The 23,574-nt window shown below is 32.1% G+C and overlaps 2 protein-coding genes across 3 annotated transcripts in view; one reads left to right on the forward strand and one right to left on the reverse strand.

The window, feature by feature from the left end:
• Positions 1-20,393, reverse strand: part of LOC129221500 (major vault protein-like) — a 44,758-nt gene extending 24,365 nt beyond the window's left edge. The window contains exons 1-6 of one of the 2 annotated variants that reach the window (XM_054855997.1): positions 20,379-20,393; positions 18,877-19,039; positions 11,401-11,596; positions 4,886-5,006; positions 3,267-3,493; positions 1,738-1,974 (exon numbers count right to left, since the gene is read on the reverse strand). In XM_054855997.1, coding sequence (XP_054711972.1) covers positions 1,738-1,974; positions 3,267-3,493; positions 4,886-5,006; positions 11,401-11,596; positions 18,877-19,037 — 942 coding nt within the window. In that variant the 5' untranslated portion in view covers positions 19,038-19,039; positions 20,379-20,393. Of the gene's footprint in view, positions 1-1,737; positions 1,975-3,266; positions 3,494-4,885; positions 5,007-11,400; positions 11,597-18,876; positions 19,040-20,240; positions 20,291-20,378 lie in introns of those variants that run through there. The other variant, XM_054855991.1, reaches the window with a different exon arrangement.
• A 265-nt stretch (positions 20,394-20,658) lies between these two features.
• LOC129221514 (protein rogdi-like) overlaps positions 20,659-23,574 on the forward strand; it is a 31,624-nt gene continuing 28,708 nt past the window's right edge. Inside the window, exon 1 of the mRNA XM_054856009.1 lies at positions 20,659-20,780. Within this exon, the coding sequence (XP_054711984.1) occupies positions 20,748-20,780 (33 nt within the window). The 5' untranslated portion in view covers positions 20,659-20,747. The remainder of the gene's footprint in view (positions 20,781-23,574) is intronic.

The raw sequence follows: 23,574 nt of genomic DNA on the forward strand, positions 1-23,574 counted from the left end.
CCATATACAGGCTGTGATTCAGGCAATCGGGACGGGGGGGGGGGGGGGCATTTTTGCTAGTATTTTGATTGTTTCCTTTTAAATGAATTGTATTCATACGCTAAATATTCTTACCCCAAGTTTGTTGCGAAACGAAGTAAAAAAAAAATGTTTTATACAGATTATATTTCCTAATATAGGACATTCTAATGTGATTCAATCGTAAACTCTCTAAATATTACCAATAGAGGCCAAAATAAAACCAGATTTTAAAAAAAAACGCCAAATTTGTAACCAAGTTGGCGACATAACTTCGCGACCAAAAGCTCGGCGATATATCACCAAGTGCTTGACAAATTATAACACAACTTGAGTTTGCATTGAAATTAACAATGATTTCCCCCCAAAAAGGTGTAAAAAGACCCCCTTTGGAACATACAAATGCAACCAAAAGGGGAGGTGCACAACTAGACCCCACTAGGAGTCTACGTACCAAATTTCAACTTTCAAAGACATACCATTTTCGAGTTATGGGAGATACATATACACATACGTACATACATACCTACATATGGACGTCACGAGAAAACTCGTAATTAACTCGAGCATCCTCAAAATGGATATTTCGGGTTTCTATACGTTCTTAAGCATGCATGTATCTATGTGTGGTCGGGTTGGAAAAAAACTCAATATTCATTCAGGGGCGAGCAAAATGGAAATTAAGGCTGACTTTTGGGTGAAATTTTTTTTGCGAATACAATACTTCCTTTACTTTGTAAAAGGAAGTAAAAAAAACACAAAAATTTGTTGCCAAGTTGGCGAAGAAACTTGGCGGCCAAAAGCTTAGCGATATATCGCCAAGTGTTTGCCAAATTATAACACCACTTGAGTTTGCATTGAAATTAACAATGATTTCCCCCCAAAAAGGTGCAAAAGACCCCCCTTTGGAACATTTGAATGAAACCAAAACAGGAGGTGCATAACTAGACCGTACTATGAGTCTACGAACTAAATTTCAACTTTCTAAGACATACCGTTTTTGAATTATGCGAGATACATACACACATACATACAGACATCATGAGAAAATTCATTGTAATTCATTCAGGGATTGTCAAAATGGATATTTCGGGTGTCTATACGTTCTTAGGCATATATTCACGTGTGGTCGGGTTGAAAAAAAAAACTCAATATTCATTCGGGGGCTAGCAAAATGGAAATTAAGCCTGATTTTTTGGTGAAAATTTTTTCGTGAATACAATACTTCCTTTACTTTATAAAAGGAAGTAAAATATATAAACATTTTTTACCCCTAAATCAGTTTGACTCCGACTCCACAGCCCCGCTTTTTAGCCCTTATTTTTCCTGTAACTTTTAAATTTAGCATTTTATTTTCAATCATTTCTTCTTGCTGATCCATAGTAAGTGTTATGACTAATCTAATGCTGGGCTATCTTGCAGACTACTTTGGGGTTTTTTAATCTCCAATGCCGAATACTGAAAAATGTTCTGCTACCTTAATAACAGCTTAACAGCCCAATTGCATAAGTAACTACAGGGATTCTTATCAACATTGATCATAGTTCAACTTATAAGATATGAAATCATTCAATTATTTATTTTTATCTTTCTGGTGAGCAAAGAATGTAATTCTTCACTGTTAGGTACGAAATGTGTACAGAAAAGAATCCTTTTACATTCAGTTCAGTAAAAAAAATCAGTGTTTAAATACAAATAGAAATTTTTTTTTCTTTCTACCTTTATCAGTTTCTTTCGCCCAAACTGTGGTTTCCCATCAGTGCCAATTGGATCAAGAATCACGCAATATTGACGATTAGAGAGAGTAGTAATATTGACTAAACCTAACACATTTTCATAGACTCCGGGAATATAGGTTTCAGTATCTTTGATAGTGACTAACCACTCTTCTCCATTTTTCCTTGTTTTGCCAAAATCATCAACAAAAGTTTTTTGAGCTTTGACATGAACTGCTTCCTATAAAACAGAAAAAAAAATGAGGACAGTAAAAATAACTAATGAAACTTAAGATTCTAAAAATGTTTAGTCACCCCCCCCCCTCTTTTTTTTTTTTTTTTTTTGAGTTACTCAATTTAAAAACCAGTGCTTTAATCAATGGTTGAATATCCGCAATTTTAGTTTTTGTATTATTCAATTGCAAAATAAAAAAGTGTCCTAAAGTTGTTGCTATTATTTTGTATTGGTGTTTTTCAGTTATTTTGATTTAATAATTTTTCATTTTCATTTTTTGATCAACGTACAGTATTAGTATATGTTTTCTCTACTGCAGTTGACTCTCCAGAGTCTTGTAACTCGAATTTTCCTTCATCTTGAAGATTTAATTCAGTCCCGAAATAATTTAGATTTTTCAATAAAGTTGTCTCTATGTCTGAAATGTACTCATTTTAAGTTGAAGTTTTTAAAAAAAGTTTTGTTTTTATTTTATGCACAAAAATGCAGCTAAAATGAGAGAAAAAAAAAAACATTTTCCCCTCTTTAACACATTGCTTAGCTTATTAGCTTGTATGAGGGTGTGCAGTGTTGCAAGATTGCATGAGAAGTAGCTCCACCTAATCAGAAAGTATCAAATTTTGCAAACATTTTATTGCTGTACCTGGAAAATTCGAAAAACCTGGATTAGTCAAATTGTGTTTTGCTAACTTAACGGCCTTTTGAGAGGCACTAAAAAAAACATGTAAGCAATCAACAATTTCTTTTTTTCTTTTTTTTTTTTTTAAGTGATTTAATAAAATTTATTCTTTGTAAAGATATTTTATTTGTAGTACTAACAATCAATTTTATAACAATAAGTATTATAGTCTATCTTTTATGCACCATTCTTAAAAAAGAAAATAAAAATTATTCTTTAGAAGGCTGGGAAAGGAATTTCTTATAACCCAAACTACCGATTACTCAAAGGTTTTAACCAGATCTTTGAGACTTCGAGTTATTGAGAGTTGACTGTATGTATCTTTTAATTATTTATACAAGTTTCATTTTGTACATCTCTCTGGGTAAGAATTTCAAATAATCTACAAATTGAAAATATGTAAGAATGTCTTCCATTTCAGCTTAAGAAACCGAATGACAGCTAAAAGCAAAATTTAAAAGGATCAAATTTTAGAAAATCATTTCTAAGCAAACATCATATAACATCTGAACTATACTAAAAATAATCTTGTCTAAAAAGGCAAAAAGATGAGAATGTACGGATCAATTTCATATTAGTATAAAAATTAAAACTTACACATAAAATGTTATATACTTACTTTCTCAGTTAATACATATGCATTCACTACATCTATAACTTCTTCATAGGCTCCTGGTAAATAGGCTCCACTTTTTTTAACAATCCATTCTTCCCCAGTTACCCTTAGCTTACCATCACGGTCTTTAGTTTCAGCACGAGCACGGAGTTTTAAAGCTTGGTTTGGATTAATAACCTCTGCTGAAACTGTTTCCACAACTTCAACTTCCTTTCTTGGCACAAAGGTTCCTTTAATTATAAAGAAATTCAAGTGGATAAAAATGTCATTTTTACTACTAAATTATTTTAGACGTATTTATACATCTAAAATTGATAACTGAAACATTGTACAAATAGCCTTACAACAAACTTCAAGGGAGGAAAGTTTTTTTTTTTTTTTTGTAGTAACGGGAATTTTGTTGCAATGGAATTCAAGCAATAAAACAGCAATAAATTTGGGACTAAAAATTCATTTTGACTAAACGGAAATTTTTTGTATTTGTTGTAACGGTATTTCACTGCATTTCCATATAAAAATCATTTGAAAATTCAGTAAAATTTCATACTCTTGTTTAAAAAACATAGCAATACACTTGGCTTTTGAAAAATAAATGGGAATTATAAAATTCATTAATTAGCTTAAAGTTAACACTAATTTTAAAATTCATATTTAAGCTTAAATTTTAAGTTTAACTTTCAAAAGGTTTAAAATGTTTCACTATAACACCCATGAAAAAGAAAAAAAAACAGAGCAAACACTTAGCATAACAAACTTAAGTGGTGGAAAGCAACTCCTTGCACATGTCACGACCAGTTTTATAGTTACAAACGTGATCAAAAAATGTAAATTTAAGTATCGCCACAGAATCTCTCATTTAGGATTTTCAAACCATTATTTAGTAAAAGAATTTTAAATATGGCTAGTAGAATTTTATTTCTTTAAGCATTCTTTTTGTACTTAAAAATAACTAAATCTTAATTCCAAACTTTGTTATTGGCAAGGAGAACAAGAAATTTCTTCAGTCGCAAAATCAGTCCAATTCTGACTCCGTGAGCACTGGCAGAGTTACAGACAATGAGGGAAAATGACTGACTACGACTTCATCTCTTGAAATTTTAAATCTTTGACTCCTGACTCCGATTTCTTTACCCCATAACCAGTCTGACTTCAACTCCACAGCTTGGTTTCAACCCATCTTCTGAAGATAAAGAAGTTCAAACACAATTGCTATCCCATCCTTAGCTCAAGAGGTTAAGCTTAGATTAAAACAATACTCAGATATTTTAAAAGGATTATGGACAAACAACATAAGCATTTAAAGTAGCCAATTCCTGATAGCTTGAAGCCTTAAAACTCAAATATTCCTGTGTCTCAAACTTTTTGTTGGGTCCCAAACTCCAGAGCAGGCTGAGGGAACTTTCCTTAACTCAAACTACCAATATTTCGAAAATTTTCAAATGGTCCCTTGGGACTTCCAAGTTATTGGGAGTTGACTGTATAGTTGATTAACACTTTTTTTCAGTATTTTATATGCCTGAAATACTCAAGGCTTCAAAACCTAAATTAAGAAAAAGAATTGGTTCCACAAGACCTCACACCACAAATTTAAGAACTGCAAAAAATTTTTTTTCTAAAATTACCAGGGCCTTCAAAAAGCCATTCATCTCCCGCTACATGTTTTACATCCCCATCTTCAAAATCTCGAACAGCTTTTAGTCTCAGAGCACTGTTTGAAGGAACAACAGTTAAGGGTGTGACATCCTGAAAAGAAAAGGTGAACTAGATTTACAAAACTGTTAAAGTTTTAAAAGATTTATTATGGACTAGCAAAAATACCCGGCATTGCCTGGGTCTGTAATGATTATGAGAAACAACCGCCACTTTTATTCATTTTCTGCTTTAACAGAAATAACTCAAAACACATCGCTTTGACATGATTGAAAATCGAGCTTCCTCCCCACCCATAAAAGTAAAATGACAATAATATGAAAAACAAAATAGTATCCTTTTATAAACGAAAAAACGACACTTAAGCATCTACAAATTTGAAGAATTTCCAAAGTATGAAATTAAACTTCATTTGTTTCAAAAGATTTATCAGTTTTTTTTTAACATAGTCTAAAACCTTCTCTATATTGCCATTGAAGTACAAACAGTTTTTCAAAAATGTAGCCGCTCGTAATCTCTAACTGTGATTAAAAATGTTACCAAATTTGCGGTAATCATTTCGGGATACCTTGGATAAGACTCTCCCTCCCTACTTTGTAAAACTGTGTGTTACTAATTTGCATCGAAGAGATATTGTCGCTAAATACTGAGATACTTCTGATGACTATTAACTGATGCTACCAGAAATTTTTCCAAAATAATTAGTAAAATTTGGCAATTGTTTGAAATTGTGTGCAAAGACAAATTAATGGACATTTTTGTGCTGTTTATGGATTTGATTAATTTAATTGGCGGATTACATTTTAACAAAAGTTTTAAAGATTCTTTTAAAGGCCACATTTTGGTTTACGTGGTGAAAACTAAGAAACAGTATTGTGTAGTCTTTAGCTTCAAAAACAGCGACAGTTGAAAAAATTGCCAAATGCCTTAACTATTGAAATCTTTCCGCAAAAAAAGTTTGGCGAAATTCCTGCTGGTCTTGAACAATTAGATGAAGAGCAAAAATATTCAACCATTATCAACAGAGCTGAGATGATACACTAAATACTAAATTGGGTAGGTGAAAGCCTTTATTTTACTTAGAAATTTCGAACAGGTGCCATCTTCAGCAGAAAAATCAGAGCTTTCAATGGACATATAATGTTCATGCGCTAGTATTTCTCCCCCTCTCAAATTAGGGAATTTATACGAAAATTGCCCCCTATGGGGGGTTTTGCCCCCCATTACGGGAAAAAAGTACCCTATGTGTTATTCTGATGCAATTGAGGTACCAGTAATGGTCTAAATCAGCGTTTGGAAACTAGAAGAAAGGGGTCCAGATCCGGATTGCAGATTGTCAAAAACTAGACTGTCAAAAATGTTTTTAAAGCAACTGTATAAGAAAAATTTGTGTGTATGCAACAATACCTTTATGCCTCACTTTTGTCACTTCTTCTAGTGTTTGAGGCAATTGCATGACTTTTTAAAGTTTTTAATGGTTAGCATAGAATATGATGGTTTTTCCTGGACCAGGATAAAAATTTTCAAAAGTATTCAGAAACCCAACTAAAATTACTTGCAGATCCCTGGTCTAAATATACCAGTAATGGGCTATTTAATGATAATCAGTCAATTGGAAAAATAAATTTTAAAGAATTTTATCATGACATTATTCATTAACAAAAACCTCATAAGTATACCTTAATTTAAAGTAAAAACCTACAAGTCTTAACTTCCACTAGGCTCCAGTAATGAGTATACTAAATTTCAGATGAACCAAATGGCCTACCTAATTGTGCAACTTAATATATATGGTTTATCACAAAAAAAGCTAATTTTTCAAAGTATATTTTTTAAAAAACCATCAAAATCGTTATAAAGCAGTTCTTAAGGTTAACCACTTAGTTTCATTAGTAATAAGCCAAAAATCTGTCTAATGGGCTAAAAGGGTATTAATAATGGATCTGATGGTTGATTACTGCTTCTGATTATCAAATAAATTAAACCAAAAGCATGCAAAAAGTCACATCTAAGTACAAACTAAAGAGCAAACCAGCAAACTCAAAACAAGCTTGCATTCTAAAAAGAGGTCAACATTCTTAATAATGGAAAAATTGAGTAACATAGGACATCAAGTCAGGAATTCAACTCTAAGGATTTTGAAGAAAATACTTCTTTTTCAAGAAGTACAATTTAAAAGAAAATGTATCTGTTCCATAAAAACAAATATTTAAAGCATTATAGCCATACTTCTGATCAATATTGGAGAAAAATCAATATCTTTACTTAAGGGGACCGTGGACCTTCCAAATAGCTCAAATCGGTCAAAAATATGATTTTTTTATTCCGTGGAAGTAACAATATATGAAGTGTGCTGAATCGTATGAAAAAACCTCTTGTTGATCTGACGTTTTATCGCGAAGTTATATGCGTTTAAAAAAAAGTAAACAAAGCGTATTTTCCATTAAAATGACTGTAAAACATGTAAACAAAGTCGAAAAACTAAGTAAAACTAAGTGTCAAAAATGTAAACTTAGTTTTAATAAATTCTATCATTGGTATTAATGTCAAATATTTAGTCATCGTGAAAATATCTTTCGGGAGGTATTAAAATACGAAGAACATGAAATGTAGTTGAAATTAGACTTTAACGTCATTTATCTCGGACTGGAAAATTCGATGCGACACAGATTGGAAAAAGCTCCATGCGACTTAATATTTGTTCGATATGCTTCAAATTTCAGAATATGATACTTTGGTAGTAGTTTGATAAAACTGGGTATGCATTAAGGTTTAAGAGAATTTTATGTTGCTTAAAAATATTAAAGTTTTGATTTTTATGTAATATTCGCAACAAAAACTATTGCTTTACGCGAAAAAAAATACTGTGCAGTTAATAATGGACCAATCCTTAACTGTTTAACCGCCGAACTACTGTTGGAAGATCAAATTTGAGTAATTTTTTGAAATTATGTCTATTTATGTCTAGTAAATACAGAAATAAAATAAAACTTCCAGAAAATTTTTTTTTACTATGTTTTTCAGTGTGTTCCATTTTTGAAACATTGGCGCTTTGCATGAAGTTTTTTTTTTTCAGAGAATTTTTTTAAACTAAGAGGTTTTGAATGCAGTTTTTATCTTAGCATACTTTATTACGGAAAAAATAATATTTTATATTGCATTTATGTACATACCAGAATTCAGAAAATCCAATACAGAAATATCTAATGCCCATGATATGAAAAGAAGCATTGCTGGTGAAGTCATTTGTCGCAATGGAAACATTTCTTAGTCGTATTTTTTTTGCACACCGCACAACGTCCCTGGGATGCAGATACAATGAAATGTCCGTCAGACATTCTTGATTTTTTATGTAAATGACAACGAGGCCCTGGATGACTTTCCACTCGTACTTTTCTTCTTAGAAGGTGAGTTGTTATTTCTCTTCGGAACTCTAAATGCTTCATCTTGACTTCGTGTAACTCACAATGAAGTAACCAACTAGCTACAACTGAAATATTCAGAGCATTACTAAAAAGATTCCACTACCATTTTTTACTCCTCAAATGAGGTCTGTAGCTCCCTAAAAGTTTATCCAAGACGTCCACGCCCCCCATTCCTTCATTGTATCTCTTGATAAGATGAGGTTGTGGCACATCTATCTTGCATTTCTGCGCATATGAGTAACATTTTACAGATGCAAGTGGCTCATGTGTATAACAATTAGATGCTACTGTAACCACTGCATTATCATTCCAGCCGCACATGTACATTGATCCATCAGATCGATAGTCAAAATTTCCTCGATCTTCTTTAGAAAGGGCTTTTTTGGATTTCAGTGGACAATGAGCAGTTCGGTTTTCACGAATTGTTCCTGTTGCTCATACACCTTTTTTTGATAGCTGAGAAATTAAGTCATATGATGTAAAAAAAGTTATCAAAGTATACTTCATGCTTAGACGTGTCAGTCAAAACTGATAATAGATCATTTACAAATCTGGATCCTAACTGCACACCAGGGGATCCTTCTTTTTTGCTTGAATAAATCTCCATGGAATATGGGTATCCACTTGAAGGGCACAGCATCCAAATTTTGAAACCGAATCTTATTGGTTTTCCTCTAATAAACATTTTACATGAATGCTGACCGTAGTAGGGATCCCTAGATTCTATGCTCAATTTTTCATGAAATACACCAAATTGTTGAAGGTTTTTACACAATTCTTCGTAAATAGGGTATACTTTTCCAAGTTTGTCATTTTGTTTTAATTCATGATTGTCCATCAAATGAAAGTTGTTTTTTATTTTTCAAAAAAGATTTCGAGGTATAACTGTTGGTACAATTGGCACAGATGTATCTTCTGCATTGCTCCAATACATATCTTCAGAAGGAACAGAATGGTATCCACTCAATAGCAGCAAACCAAAAAATTGTAGGATTTCATTTCTGTCAACATCTATTGATTCTCCTTTTTGCAATGCATACAAGTTTGTCACATTTGCTAAGTGTTCAACATACTGCAAAGGTAAAATTTTAAAAAATAAATCAATTGGAGATAAATCCACTATATTCGGAAATGCGTGTTTAAGCGATTCAATACTTTTTGACGAAATCAGTTTCTGAAAGTTAGCTTTCTTCTCCCAAGTTAAATCCATTTTCATTCTTTTTCTACTTTTATTTCCTGATAATTCCAACTTTTTCTTTTTTTCCGTTTTCATTCGCTTTTTTACTTTTATTATCTAATGATTTCAGACTTTGTTCTTCCTCCGATTTTTTTGTTAATTTTCACGAGAGTTGGCGGAAAAAATGTCCACCTGTCCACATACATCAATTGGTGTAATATGTTGTAACTCGTCTTCTAGAATGTCTTCTTCCTCAGTGATATTGCCTGGTTCATCACGGGGTAATTGGCATATATCTACATCTGACAAATTCGAATCTGACAATGTCTCTAAATAAGCCACAGCTTGTTCTACAGTAAGAAATCTTGTAGACATTTTTTAACATTTATGAACAGTTGGTATACGTCAAACAGAATTTCGTTTCACTCGAAAACAAAGCTAGCGAAATATTGAACTGCATTTAAAATATGAAGAATAAAACGCTCACTAATATTGTTTTTTATTATCATGTGACAATGCAGCTGTCTGAGCAGGTGTGGATTAGGAGCCATATAGTTCGTTAAACAGTAGACTATTATTTTCTTTGCTAACGAAACATCATATCCTTTCAAAATATAAACTTACTTAGTTTTGCCAACATCTACATCAGAGTACATTCAAAATGAGAAGAAAAAAGAAACATATATTACGAAAAATGAAATTTCCCCTTTAAAGTCGAATAATTTACTTCTTGGAAATTTGACTCCCTAAAAGCGCCAATGTTCCAAAATTGGAACATGTTATTTTGAAGGGGTACACCTTTTGGAAATATCATTGTACATTTCTACAAGCCTTTTAAAATCATACGTTGAAGTATTTTTCACAACTATAATAAATATCATCACATTTTCTGAAAAAGCCAATTTTTGGTAAGTTTTATAAGAAAAAGTTGGAAAAAGCTAAAAAAACACTCATCTTTGAAAAATCGCAATAAATAATTAAAAATATATAAACAATCAAGTAGGAAATCAAAAAATACTTTGAAATAAGACTAAACTGTGTTAAAAAAAAACTTGTTTATTTTAACGTTATTTCTTGGGAAAATTTTCAGTTAAATATGATGTTCCATTTTTGGAACATTGGCGGGTAAACGGTGGATACCCAAAGCTCTTGGCAATGTTCTGTTCTTTTATAAAATGCAAATTTTTTGAGAAAACAGCAAAAATTGAGTCGCATGGAGCATTTTAAAATTTTTATTTTAAATTTCAAAATTTTTGATTTTAATTAAATTTTTATATTGTTGCATTTTTTTTTGCTTGATATTTTGCATGCTAATAAACTCACTAACTTTTATGCCCAGTTTCATATTTCAAAATTAATAAACAAAAGAAAAAGCTTTCAAGGTCCACGATCCCCTTAAAAAAAAAAATAATAATTGAAAAATTATTGCTGTTTCAACTTCCTCAGAACTCAATAGTGTGTACTCGTTGTGCACAAATTAGCAAAAAAAAAAAAGCATAGTTCAAAAAAACTATGGGATTATAAGAAACCCCTTTTTAGTGCAAACAGATATGAGCTTATGATAATAAGTATGTATAGCGGTTCATTTATTAGGAGAAATTCATTAGAAGTTTCAGGTTTTACTTTCTCAATGGATACATTGAATGGATCGAATATGAACATAACAGAACATGAACATAGGGAGTGATCCTCAATTCGTATATGATTTTAAAAAATAAAGAGCTTAATATAACAATGTTCAAAAAAATTTGTAAAAAAAAAATTCATTAAAATAAAGCATATCAATTTCGAAAATTAAAAACAGCAATATCTAATTGTTAGAAAAAATGGACGAACATCCAAAACAATAATGAAATTACTTTTTTTAAGCAAACTACATACTTACAGAGTGTATAATTTCACCAGGATACAATGGAAATGGATCTTGCTCTAACCTTACTTCAAAATCAGCATGCTTTAGTTTAATCTGACCTGTTTTATCAATTATCAAAGCATTTTCTTCACTTCGCATAACAGGATTGCGTATTACACAAAAGTGGCATGGTGGAATTATGATCATTTTTTGAGGTCCAAGGATTACACTAAAGGAGATGAAAGATTTTGATGAATGTTTAAAGTGATAAAAAATGAGTTACGTAATTGCTGAAAAATTAATAGTTTCTATAGGAACAAATAAAAATAAATTAATAATTAATAAAAAAGGAAAGATGTCAAGATTTTGCTACACAACATTGCAGCCAGGTATGCTCCGGTAGGAAGTATCTGTGACCTCTCCATGTTTGGCAACTTTGGAGACAGTACTGCAATAGTACCTTTTTTTTTTCTTTCAAACTATGCCTAATATCTCATTAGATGTAGGAGGTATGTGCATTCTCAGTGGTTGAAAGTATCAAAGTAGCATGCTACAAGCAGAAAAACTATGGTAGTTCAGAAACTGAAACTTTCATTATGATGATGTCCAAAATCTGTTACCTACAGACCAATCATTAAATTTGCTATTTATTAATTTTTATAAATACCTGCTGTCTTTTTATGTTTGTGCATGATGTTCTAGGTGTACATACAATGCAATAAAAGCAAAATTGATGTCAAATATCAAAATTTTAAAAATGTCTCAGAGTTAACTTTTTTGTTCCCACCTTTTGAGAACTACCCAGTGATCTCTTGCTTATACGCGATCTCTGTTATACGCTTTTTTCACGTATGCGCGTTTTCCTCAGGGGTCCGGCCTGCGATATAGGAAAACAATGTTAACTCCTGTTCATTTATATGCAAAACCTAAAATGCACCTTTCACTTATGCATAATCAATTTTTTCAAGTTTTATTGAAATCGTGTATTTACGCTTTGCTTATAGGAAGATTCGTACCTTTCTTGCTCTGTCTCTTGGAATGCATTCACACGCCTGTATTCCATTGTTCGAATTCTTCCAAGAACGCGTTCTTATTTGCACAAGTGGGCAATTGGGGGTGTAATTAGTCATGTGATTGAAATCGAGAGGGGAGAACAGGTTACATACAAAAAGGTTGACGTCACTGAAAGTTGTGGTCAAGCGGCAAGGATTGAGGGTGCCTATCCAGGATCTTTTGCAGCCTTGTAGACTATAGCTTCGGTCACGTGACATTTTTTAACTTTTGGGGCGCTTACGTACTGTACAGTGCATAAAAATGACAAAACCTACAGCTTCAAATTTTACATTTTTATTAAAATACAATGCATAAACGGAAATTATGTGCATATTTATTCATTAGTATTAGTAGGGTATTATTAGTATTACTATAACTGGTGTTTACTTATTGCATTTAAGCTTATTTTTGGGTTTTTCACTTATGCGCGAATCTCACTTGTGAGCGAAAATTTCGTTGTCCTCTTTGGTTGCGTATAAGTAAGAGATCACTGCATACAAAAAATACATGTATTTTAAAAAATAATTAAAAGAAATTAATGACCTGTTAATAGGAAAAAAACCTTCCTTAAAAGAGAACTTTTATTCATTCTGTCAGAAGTGAATTTACCATGTAAAAATTATGAGGGACACTGAAGGGGATTCATAAATGCACATGATAAATGATTTACATAGTTCTGTGATCGGCAAAGAGGCCCCCAAAAATGCATTCCTACGAGACTCAAACTTGTAAATCAGCTACTGTATTCCGCTATCGAATCTTCAGAAGACCTCCAAATTATTTTGGGCCTAGGGCCTCAATTTTAGTTAGTCGAACTCTGCTTTTCTGGGGCTATTTGATTATGCAATCTCGGAGTGACACAAAATGGTCTTTAAGAGTTAAAATCATAAATAACCTTCTTTAAATTTTAGAGTAGTGATTTGACGCCTGGAAGAATTATGGGGAAATGACTCTTTCAATGGTGAAAAGACTGATGCCCTTTAACATGCAGGGTAGGATATCAATCCATATGATGATGTCAAGTCATAACATTGAATTAATATTTTATATAAAATAAGATTCAGTTTTGAATGAAATTAACACACGATTTGATAATAAAAAATTTTGCTTGGGAGATTTTGAAGAGTGGAACGTGATAGGTTTTCTTACGTAAATTAATTACTTCAATTATTTTTTAACTAAATTCCAAACAGATTGGCTAGTAGAGAAAGATCATTATCGTATCTTAGGAGATTAGAGAATTATTTTTGAAGCACAATGGGCCAAAAAAAAAAAAAAAAAACGCTTTCACCTTTAGCTGTACTAGCAAAAAAGCATGACACTGAGCATTGATGGATTAGTGATGAGCTTTTGTGTTCTTCCAAATTCCAAAAATCATACATTAATAAATACCAAAAGGTAAAATCTGTAGTATCAAGATATTTTAGAATGTGATAACTTATATTGAAATAAAAAAAAAAACTTTAATCACAAAAGTAAAAATTGTTCTTAAACCCTAATTTTCATTAATATTAAGCTACTTTTATGATCCCTTCCCACTAGCCAATATGTGTTTTGCTCCACACTGAGGTAACTCATTTTTAAGAAACTCGACCCAAAATGAAATGTTAAAATGCCGCCTCTGGATACTGATGAAAATAATTTTACCCCCCCCCCCCCCCCCCAGCTGCTGAAGATAGCAGTCTTGGCATGAACAGGTGAATAATATAAAACGCAAATTGAGCAAAACAAATTGCACAACCATCTAGACATCAAAGGCGGCTAGTAGCTGTGTTTATGTGTAGCCCGCTTCCGGGGAAAACAATAAGGCCTAGATTTTCACTCTTATAAAGATAGATAGGTAAATATAGATAGATAGAAAAATGTAGGCTTATAGAAGCAGAAAATATGGTCTTGAAATTAATAGAAGATTTAGATTTAAAAAAACTGTAGAAGGATAAATATAGACGTATATGGATATGTTGCGAGGTCGATTGGCCGCGAACATAAGAACATATAAGGAATACTTGGATATAAAATAAAAATCTTTTATTTACAATTTAAAAACATAGATGTCCTACATCCTGCAACCAGCAGGCATGCAAGTAGGAGACAGAATCTAGCAAATAAGCGACTCGCTTATAAATAAATGTTTTTGCTGTTACCACTCACTCGGTGGCTAAACTTTTCAGGATAAAGTAAAATTACATGCAAATTCGACTGAATATGCAAAAATAATAAGTCCTCCACAGATACAAATACAAAAGTGACGACCAGCAACAGGCTCTGTGCCCAGCTAGGCTGGTCCTAGTCAATTTACAATCCTCAGTGAAGATCAATGGCCCTCTTAAAACTATCTACTCCCTTACTCATTACCACCTCTTCCGGTAAGCTGTTCCAAGGTTCCGCTACCCTGCTAAAATAATCATTTTTCCTAATATCCATGTTAGCCTGAGATTTAAATAGCTTAAAACAATGATCCCTTGTCCTGTTTTCAGTGCTAAACTTCAGCCCCGTAACATCTTTCATTTTAATAAATTTAAACAACTGAATCATGTCCCCTCGGTCTCTTCTTTACTCAAGACTATACATTTTTAGCCTTCTAAGCCTGGAATTATAGTCTAAATGAGAAAGTCCATTTATTAGCCTTGTAGCCTGCCTTTGAACCTTTTCCAATACACTAATATCTTTCTTAAGATAAAGAGACCAAAACTGAACAGCATACCAGGGGCGTAGCTAGACCCGACTTTCGGGGGGGGGGGTTCTTCTTTTACATATATATATATATATATATATATATATATATATATATATATATATTTATATATATATATATATATATACATTTTTTTAGTATTAAAGAAATGAGAGGGAGGTGTATCTTACATACTTTGGAAAGGGGTGACCCTATTCCGATACTTGTGTCAAACAAAACAAAAGCAAGGAATTTTTTATTTTTTTTAATGTTGTGGAAAATTCAACTTTTTTTCCTTTTTCCTTTAATTTAAAGTGAAATTTTCTAGCATTCTCTTGTCAAAACCAGTCTTTCCAAATCAAGGGGAAGTCAAATATCTGATGAGCGTGTTCCGTTCACTTCAGTGTGACTGCTTAATTTAGAGGCTAACACACATCTACAAAAGCTGGCATCCCTGAAAGCTAATAGATACTTCCATTTCTGCCTGTAAATTGGATGTTTGACTTTCAATCTCATCGGTGGTCAGACTATAAAGACTATTTTTACTAACTTGGTTTGCACTAAAAGTATGAAATAAAATAAAAAAAGACTTCTTGAATTATAACCCACAAAAAATAAAATTGCTTTTCATATCGTTATATTTATATGTTGCTTTTTATGTATTTACATTTATGCTAAATCTAAAGCAGTTAATAAAATTTGAGTAAAAAAAGTTAGGGAAGAAATATAGGCGGTAGAAAGTTATTCGCTCAAATGCATACCATCTGTTCTCCTCTCAAGTCTTTATTTTTAATTTTATTAGCCGCTTTAGAATTTACATAAATATCTATTTGAGAGTGCAACAGCAATTTTCGGGTATTATAAACAGAAGTCTTTTTTTTTTTCTACTTTTTAATCCGAACCAAGCTAATAGAAATAATCTAGATTCATCTCGTTTTTAAACATTTTATTCATGTAATGCTATGCAGTTTTTCATTGAATTAAAATAAAATTACCTTCAGAAGGGTTCGATGGGACTGATGTTGCTTTGCAGACTGTACTTCGTTTTCTTCAGACGACGTTAACTTTCTCTTTATAGAGCAATCCTTTTCGTCATTTTAATTTTTTTTTTTTTTTTTTTGGTTGAAAAAAGCTTGTTATCGGTCTTGCTCGCTTCATTATGCAACAACTTTCACTTAGAATGTACTATTTTAAACAGACTGTACGTTTCCAAAAGAATATGCAGTAAATACTGGATGAAAAATCAATGTGATTGCAAAGGATACTCTGGTTAGCAAAGGTCGTTTTGACTATGACCTATGACACACACGAAATCAGACCAACAAAAACCTCTATCGTCTCGAATTCCGGTTAAGCTATCATTTTCGGATTCAAAGCAAAATGATCTTTAAAGCAGCAAACAAAAACATTTTCTTCAACTCAGAAACAGAGGAAATGTCTTCAAGAGCTGAGGAGGCAGTGGAAAAAAGGGAGAAATGCGTTCCACGAATAGGCTTTCCAGGAAGATTAACCAAAGGACAGTCGTTTCGCGCACTTTCTTGGAAGAAAAGTAAAGGGGTGAAATTCACAGGTTTGAAATGTTAAGATGAACATTTCAATTTCATGTTTAAAGATCATTCAAGTTAAAAACCATTTCGCTCTGTTATCCGGATTAGTACTGTTCTTTGGTAGCTCTCTTTCTTAAAATTGAGATTCCTTAGAAAACCGAAATGATAGGAGTGAAAAGAAAGTATAAGTTTTTTTCAAGTGATGAAAAAAGGAAAATTGTAGAATACTGACCAAGTTAGATTTGCTGCAATTGCTAACCTCAAGAGCATAAATAATGAATCCAAAAAAAAAAAAAAAAAAAAAAAATCAGGGACCAAAAAGCAATAAAAGACTTCTTCTTGAAAAAGATATGCTTAAAGTTTCTTTTACTGTCAAAATGATTCCTTAAACTCTCAATAAAGCACTAAATAATGTAATAATAGAATAAATACCTAACAAAACTAATAAAGAGGAATTTTAATCAAGAGCCCACGTTGTCTTTAGTATCGATTTCAAATTTTCACCATCATATTTCAAATTTCTATAAAAAGTCTCTTAAAGCCCCCGTATTTCAAAACGTCTTTATCTCGATTTTTTTCTTTAATGTGAAATTCGAAATATACAGATACGACTGTATGCAATATTCCCACTGTGCGGCTCATAAAATTAAACATATTTAACAATTTGCAGAATCAATGACAAACAAAGGCTGCATATACGTGGATTTAACAAATCAATCTCATTTCTAAAGCGAAGTGTCAACTTTCACTCAATTATCAAAAAATTGTCGCAGCAGAGGAAGGCGTCTTTATGCTTGAGGGTCACACATGGAGCAGATTTTCAATGGCATTGGGGGGGGGGGGGAGCGAAATGAATTTTTGACCTTTGTTACTCAGTAAAAAGTCGTTTTGAATTTTTTTCTTTTTCTTCTTTTTTTTCTTTCTCTTCCCTCTTTTTCTCTTTTTTTTTTTTTTTTGACTAACGTTTCGGGGGGGGGGGTTGTCCCCAAAACCCCCCCCTTAGCTACGCCCCTGCAGCATACTCCAAATGAGGTCTTACCAAACTTCTATATAAAGGCAGAAGAACTTCTTCAGATTTGTTTGAAATAGATCTATTGATAAACACAAGCATCTTATTGACTTTGTTACTAGCTATGCTGCACTGTAGGCTAAACTTTAAATCCTGACTTATTAAGATGATTAAGACCCAGATCAGTAACTTTTTCTGCCTGACTAATGACTGAACCTTGCAAATAATAACTTGTACACTTATTTCCATGCCCTAAATGTAGCACTTGACATTTCCTAACATTAACAGCCCACTCCCTAATACGATCTAGATCCTCTTGCAGCTGATTTGCTCGTTCTTCATTTTCTACACTCCCCATAACTTTGACATCATCAGCAAAACAAGTCATGTTTCCAGGAATATTTTTATGAATATCGTTCATAAAAACAATTAACAAAACAGGCTCTACCACTGATCCTTAAGGAACCCCGATTAAAATCTCACTCCAATTAGAATAATTTTTCCTTACAACTACCTTCTGTTTCCCTCTGGTCAGCCAGTTTTTTACTCAAATGAAAGATTTCCCTCCTATTCCTATATCAGCAAATTTGCTAAGTAGAGCAACATACAGTACCTTATCGAAAGCTTTTTGAAAATCAATGTAAACAACATCTACAGGCTTCTTATTGTACAGATAGACGTAGATACAAAGAGAGATATAGCAGATAGATAAATAGAAGTAGATGTTGAGTTAAATAGTTTTATGCTGCTGCCAAATTTAACTAAGCAGCAGTCCGAGGCAATCTTGGCATTCAATAGTTAATGGCACAAGAAAGTGAACCATCTAGCCACAGAAGGGAACTAGTTAAAAGATTTAAAAATAAAAAAAGCATTAATAACGCAAAAAAAAAAAAAAAATGATGAATCACTGCAATGAATTTGAGTTATTTCCTGATCTAAACCAATTATTTAATTCAAAAGTTATATGAATAAATCCACCGTAAGTGTTAGATGTCTTTAAAAGGCTTTTTGCTATTTTTTAGAGTGATTTGAAAGTTTAAATCAATAGTGTCTTAAAACTGGTGTCTTGAACTTAGTGACTTTTTACATTGTCTGAATACTACAGTAGGATACAAGTTGTCAAATACCCAACAAAACAACAAGGTTAAGCAATAATCTATAGACAAACAATGGATGAAAATTTAACAAAATGCTTCAAGAATGGTAAATACTGGAAATATACATACTGTTCATTTTCCTGTCGAATATAAGTTTTTGGACCAGTTTCTACACGAGTTACATTAGTAGTTTGATCAAGAACATGCAAGTAGTAATATGGCGGTATACGATAAATACTTTGCTTCTCAATATTTGTTGAAGCTTCACCAGAACCTTTGCCTTGAGCCATATCTAAACAAAATACAGATAATTTTATAGTGAAAGCAAAATTGACATTTTTAAGAACTTCCAACTTTTTTTGAAGATTTGAATTCAACTGTACAAAAGTCTTACAAATAATAAATCTATTTGAGACATAAAAATATTGTAGTGGCTACGAATATATTGAAACATTACCAGCTTACTCAAATGTTTATATATATATATATATATATATATATATATATATATATATATATATATATATATATATATATATTGTTAGGCCAATATATATATATATATATATAATGTTAGGCCATAAATTAGTAAGATGTTCATGTTTATTTACACAGACGTGTGTTTATTATATATAAGCCCTTGAAAGCAAAGATAATGTGAATCAATATCAAAAATGCTATTCTTCAATTTTTCAAGGAATGATGCATGGTGAAGCAGAAATGCCATAAAATGATATCTTACAATTTACATTTACTTTTAAAATACTGAACCACTGAACATAAGCCGGTTCACTCATGGGCTCTACAGTACTTTTTAACAATGTCCTGATATTGTGATAGCAAAACACAAATTCCTAAATGTTCAAAAGACAGTGGTGTTTGGAGTCACAAAAACAATGAAATGGATGTATAAGTTGTAAAAGGGCATGAAAACTCCCATTCTACTTTCTCTGACAGAATTAATAAATATCAGTTATACATTTTATGTTACAAATAACTAAATATTTTTTTCCAATACACAAGAAGCAATATTTATCAAGGATTAGAATCATTTAAAAGAATTAAGTGGGCAAATTTTAAACGCTAAATAACATTGTAACATCACAAAATAAAATAAATAAAAACAGATATTTATATATAAAAACCTATTAAATCATAAAATAAAGTAACAATATCACAATAGCAGCTCTTCTTACGGTATTTTAGTGATTTTTTCAAAATGCAAACATACTTTGAGCACAAAGCACTTAAATTTTGAATTTATGATTGCAATATGCCAAAGCAAATTTGTTTTAAACAGAAATTTAAAACTTCCAATATAATTTGCATGGAAAACAATAGCATGGATATGTAAAATAAAAACGTTATCAATTTTCTTTTCAAAGAATATTATTATTTTTTAAATCAATTGTCTGAATAACCATTTAAGCATTTGTAATGGAAAAAAACCCTTCAATGACCAAAATATAAAAAAATACCCTTCTCAATCATACTTCTATTTTTCCAAGCAGACATGCACGAAGAGAAAGATACAATCAGCAGCCGCAATATATATGAATCTTGTGCAACCGCCTACTAATAACTTTATCTTTTTTTTATTTTTGATAGCAGACAGGATTTTGGTAACTTACCGGTTGTTTCGTTTGTTTGCGTTGATTGCCTCGAAATGACGCAATCGAATTATTAATGCCACCGTCAACCTAACAATAAAATTTATAAGTAGTTTAAAATTCAAAACTCTTATTAATCACCTTTGAAACTAGATTCAAAACAGCTGAAAACTTTCGGAAAACTAATTTCTTTAGTGCCTTAAGTTCAAAATTGCAAGTTTTTTGAGGTTTAATAAAATGAAGGAAACCATGGAGGAAGAAGTTGTGCCTCTAGTCTACCCCGCCTCTTACTCCCCTCACCCTACCAATGACATGTAAATAAATAGATTTAAAAGGAGCGCGATTTCTTGTTTATGAAACTAATGTTTTATTAAAAAAACATTTTCCGATATGTCTGAAATCGATGATGAAGTTCTTTCGTTAGTAAGTCTTTTCAGTTTCATTTTTACAATAAAATATTCAGAATTCTACTCTTTGAAATGGGAGAGTGTTATGCTTTATATACCCCCTGAAGTATACAAATTTTAAATAATGCCTTTCATAAGTTGCATTAAAACTAACGGGGATTATTCGATAAAGGTGCTTTTCCAAATGTCGCCAAATTTTGGCGATAAATTGGGACGCCTTTTAAATAAATCGGTTACTAATTTGTGCAGTGTTAGAAATTAATGATCTTTTGATCGAATGATGGCTTTTTAATGTTTAATATTGCCCTTTTTAATGAGCTCAAATACTCAGAGGCGCTCTGGGTGCTGCTGAGTTAGTTTTAGTAAATGTATTGTATCGATTCACAATGCATAGCCTTCACGTTTTTTGTAACGCCAATTCATACCACGGTCTGCCTTCGACCCTTTTTCAAACTTTAAAATATAGAGGAAGATAGTGTACCTTTCAATCAATTTTGAAAGCACTAAAGTTCATTTTATGAAACTATGTTTTGTGACCCCAGGTGCTCCAAAGTATTGTACCTAAGCCACAGGCCATGTTGGAATAAAGTAACAGTTTGAATAAAATGAGAGAAAGGGGGTTCAACCGAAGCAAGCACTGCGACCAGAAGTCTATTGTACTAGTCCCCAAACAGAAGTCTTAAAACAGACCAATAGCTGAAGCAAAATTTAACGAACACCTAATAGGAATGTTATGAATCACCTATGATTCAAGCAAATGAGGACCAAGGCATTCGAACCTATAGGCCAGTGGTTCCCAACCAGCGAGAAGTTTTCAAGGGGTTCGCAAAAAAAAAAAAATATTGTAATGGCAGATTTATCATGCCTGTTTCTGATAAAGTTTCATGTTCAAGCAGTTTTAAGCAAATTTTGCTCTTTTTTATTCATTTGGCTCTCACACATTCAATACTCTTAGCATGAAAATATTTCATACTTCCTGACATATTTTACATTTAAATAATTTAGTTTGTTGTTGCAAACTGCCAGTTTTAGCGCTTCCATTGAGAATGATAGCCCTGAAGCCATGCTAAAAAAGCTCTACTTATGAATACAATGCCTGCAGATGAAAGAATTTGAAAGCGTTCGTTTCTTCAGAAGCGTTTTATCGGAAAGATTGATTAAAGTTGATGAAAACATCACATGGAGCATATGCGAGCATCTAAAATTATTTTGTTTTTTAGTTTCTTTACCATTTGAGTCTGGTGAAGAGCTATCCCTTTTCTCTTGTGTTGAGTCAATGCATATAAGTGAGATTTCGCTGTTATTAGTTGCTATAATTTTCTACATAGACTACAATTTACTTCGAGCTGTATTGTTGAAAAAGGAAAAGTTTGGCTAGCAACTAAAAAACACCACAGGAAGTGTGAAAAATTAATTGAGCGCTATAGAAAATTTTGTGGTTGAAAGTTTGGCATTATGAGGTTTACTCAGTAAAAAAAATATAATTAACCATGCAACATAATTTCTGCTTATATGTAAATAAAGAATTAATGAAATTTGTATAGAAAATTACTCTTGTAGTAAGTGAGCTTAAAAATATTTATTTTGATAAAAATTACCTTTTGTGTAAAAATTAGAGTAAATGTGTATATTGAAAATAGACTCTTCTATTATTTTCAATGTACGCATTCTTCACAATTACAAGAAAATTCTCCAACAATCAGACGATTAATGTGCAGGGTATATTTTTATCAAACAGCTAGGCACATAGTTCTTTTCAGGAAGACTTAAACATAAAGATATTTCTCATTTTACTGTAAGAAAAAAGTTCATTTAGTTAATCTGAGACAGTTCCCTGAAAGGTATTTTGAAGGTCATTCTTTAATTGACTTCTTATTTAGTTAAAATATTTATGAATGTACCCTTGTGTCAGGAAAATTTCAGATAATCTTTGAATCTCTTTGTTCCACAAATATCACATTTTAAAAATTTTTTCAAAGTTGATTGAAGCTCAACATGGAATAATCAATGCGTTTATTTTTTGGTGAATTTATTTTGCATTTTATTTTTTAGCAATCATTTTAAGTTTGTAGCAATATTTGTAATTCTATATTTTGCAATTATGTTTTCGTTCTACTTATAAATTATGTAACAACATCAAACTAAAAAAGATCTCCCAAATTTTACTGTCTGTGTGTGTGTGCGCACATTTTTTCTTTTTACTTGTTACTAAATACCTAGTCCCCAAGGGGTTTGCTGACGTCTTTCAGAGTTTGGAAGGGGTTTGCATTTTGCAGGAAAGAAAAGGTTGGGAACCTCTGTTAGGCAAAAAACACTTCAGAATCACACATGATGTGAGTAACAGTTTCCTCAAAAAAGAGGCAACCCCAGAAAGTTGGATCCTTATTGACACCCATTAAAGCAAGGTGCAATGACAAATAAGAAGACTAAAAGTCTTCCTAATACTATTTTTACTAAGCAGCCTTTTGCATTTTCGGCATGTGATCCCCGGAAAGAATCAGGACTGTCCTTCTTAGGATGACCAGCTGAATATGTTCAATGTCATTGTGAGATAACTTCTCCGAGGGTTGGTTTCTCTCACAACATCCATCATAAGCATATTCCATACTTGAGCATAGGACTGTGGTTGATCTGTTCTTACTCTTAAAGATGCAGCGGTTTGTGCAGGCGAAGGAGTTGAAACCTCCAACCAAAAATTTTTGGTTTCTCTTACCTTCTCATGAAAGACCGGCTCAGTGATTTTCACCTCCTCTGAAATCCACTCCCTCTCCCGCCTGCACTTGTTACATTTTTGTGCAAAATTGAGTACT

This window comes from Uloborus diversus, chromosome 1 (genome assembly GCF_026930045.1).
Source record: "Uloborus diversus isolate 005 chromosome 1, Udiv.v.3.1, whole genome shotgun sequence".
Lineage (NCBI taxonomy): Eukaryota > Metazoa > Arthropoda > Arachnida > Araneae > Uloboridae > Uloborus > Uloborus diversus.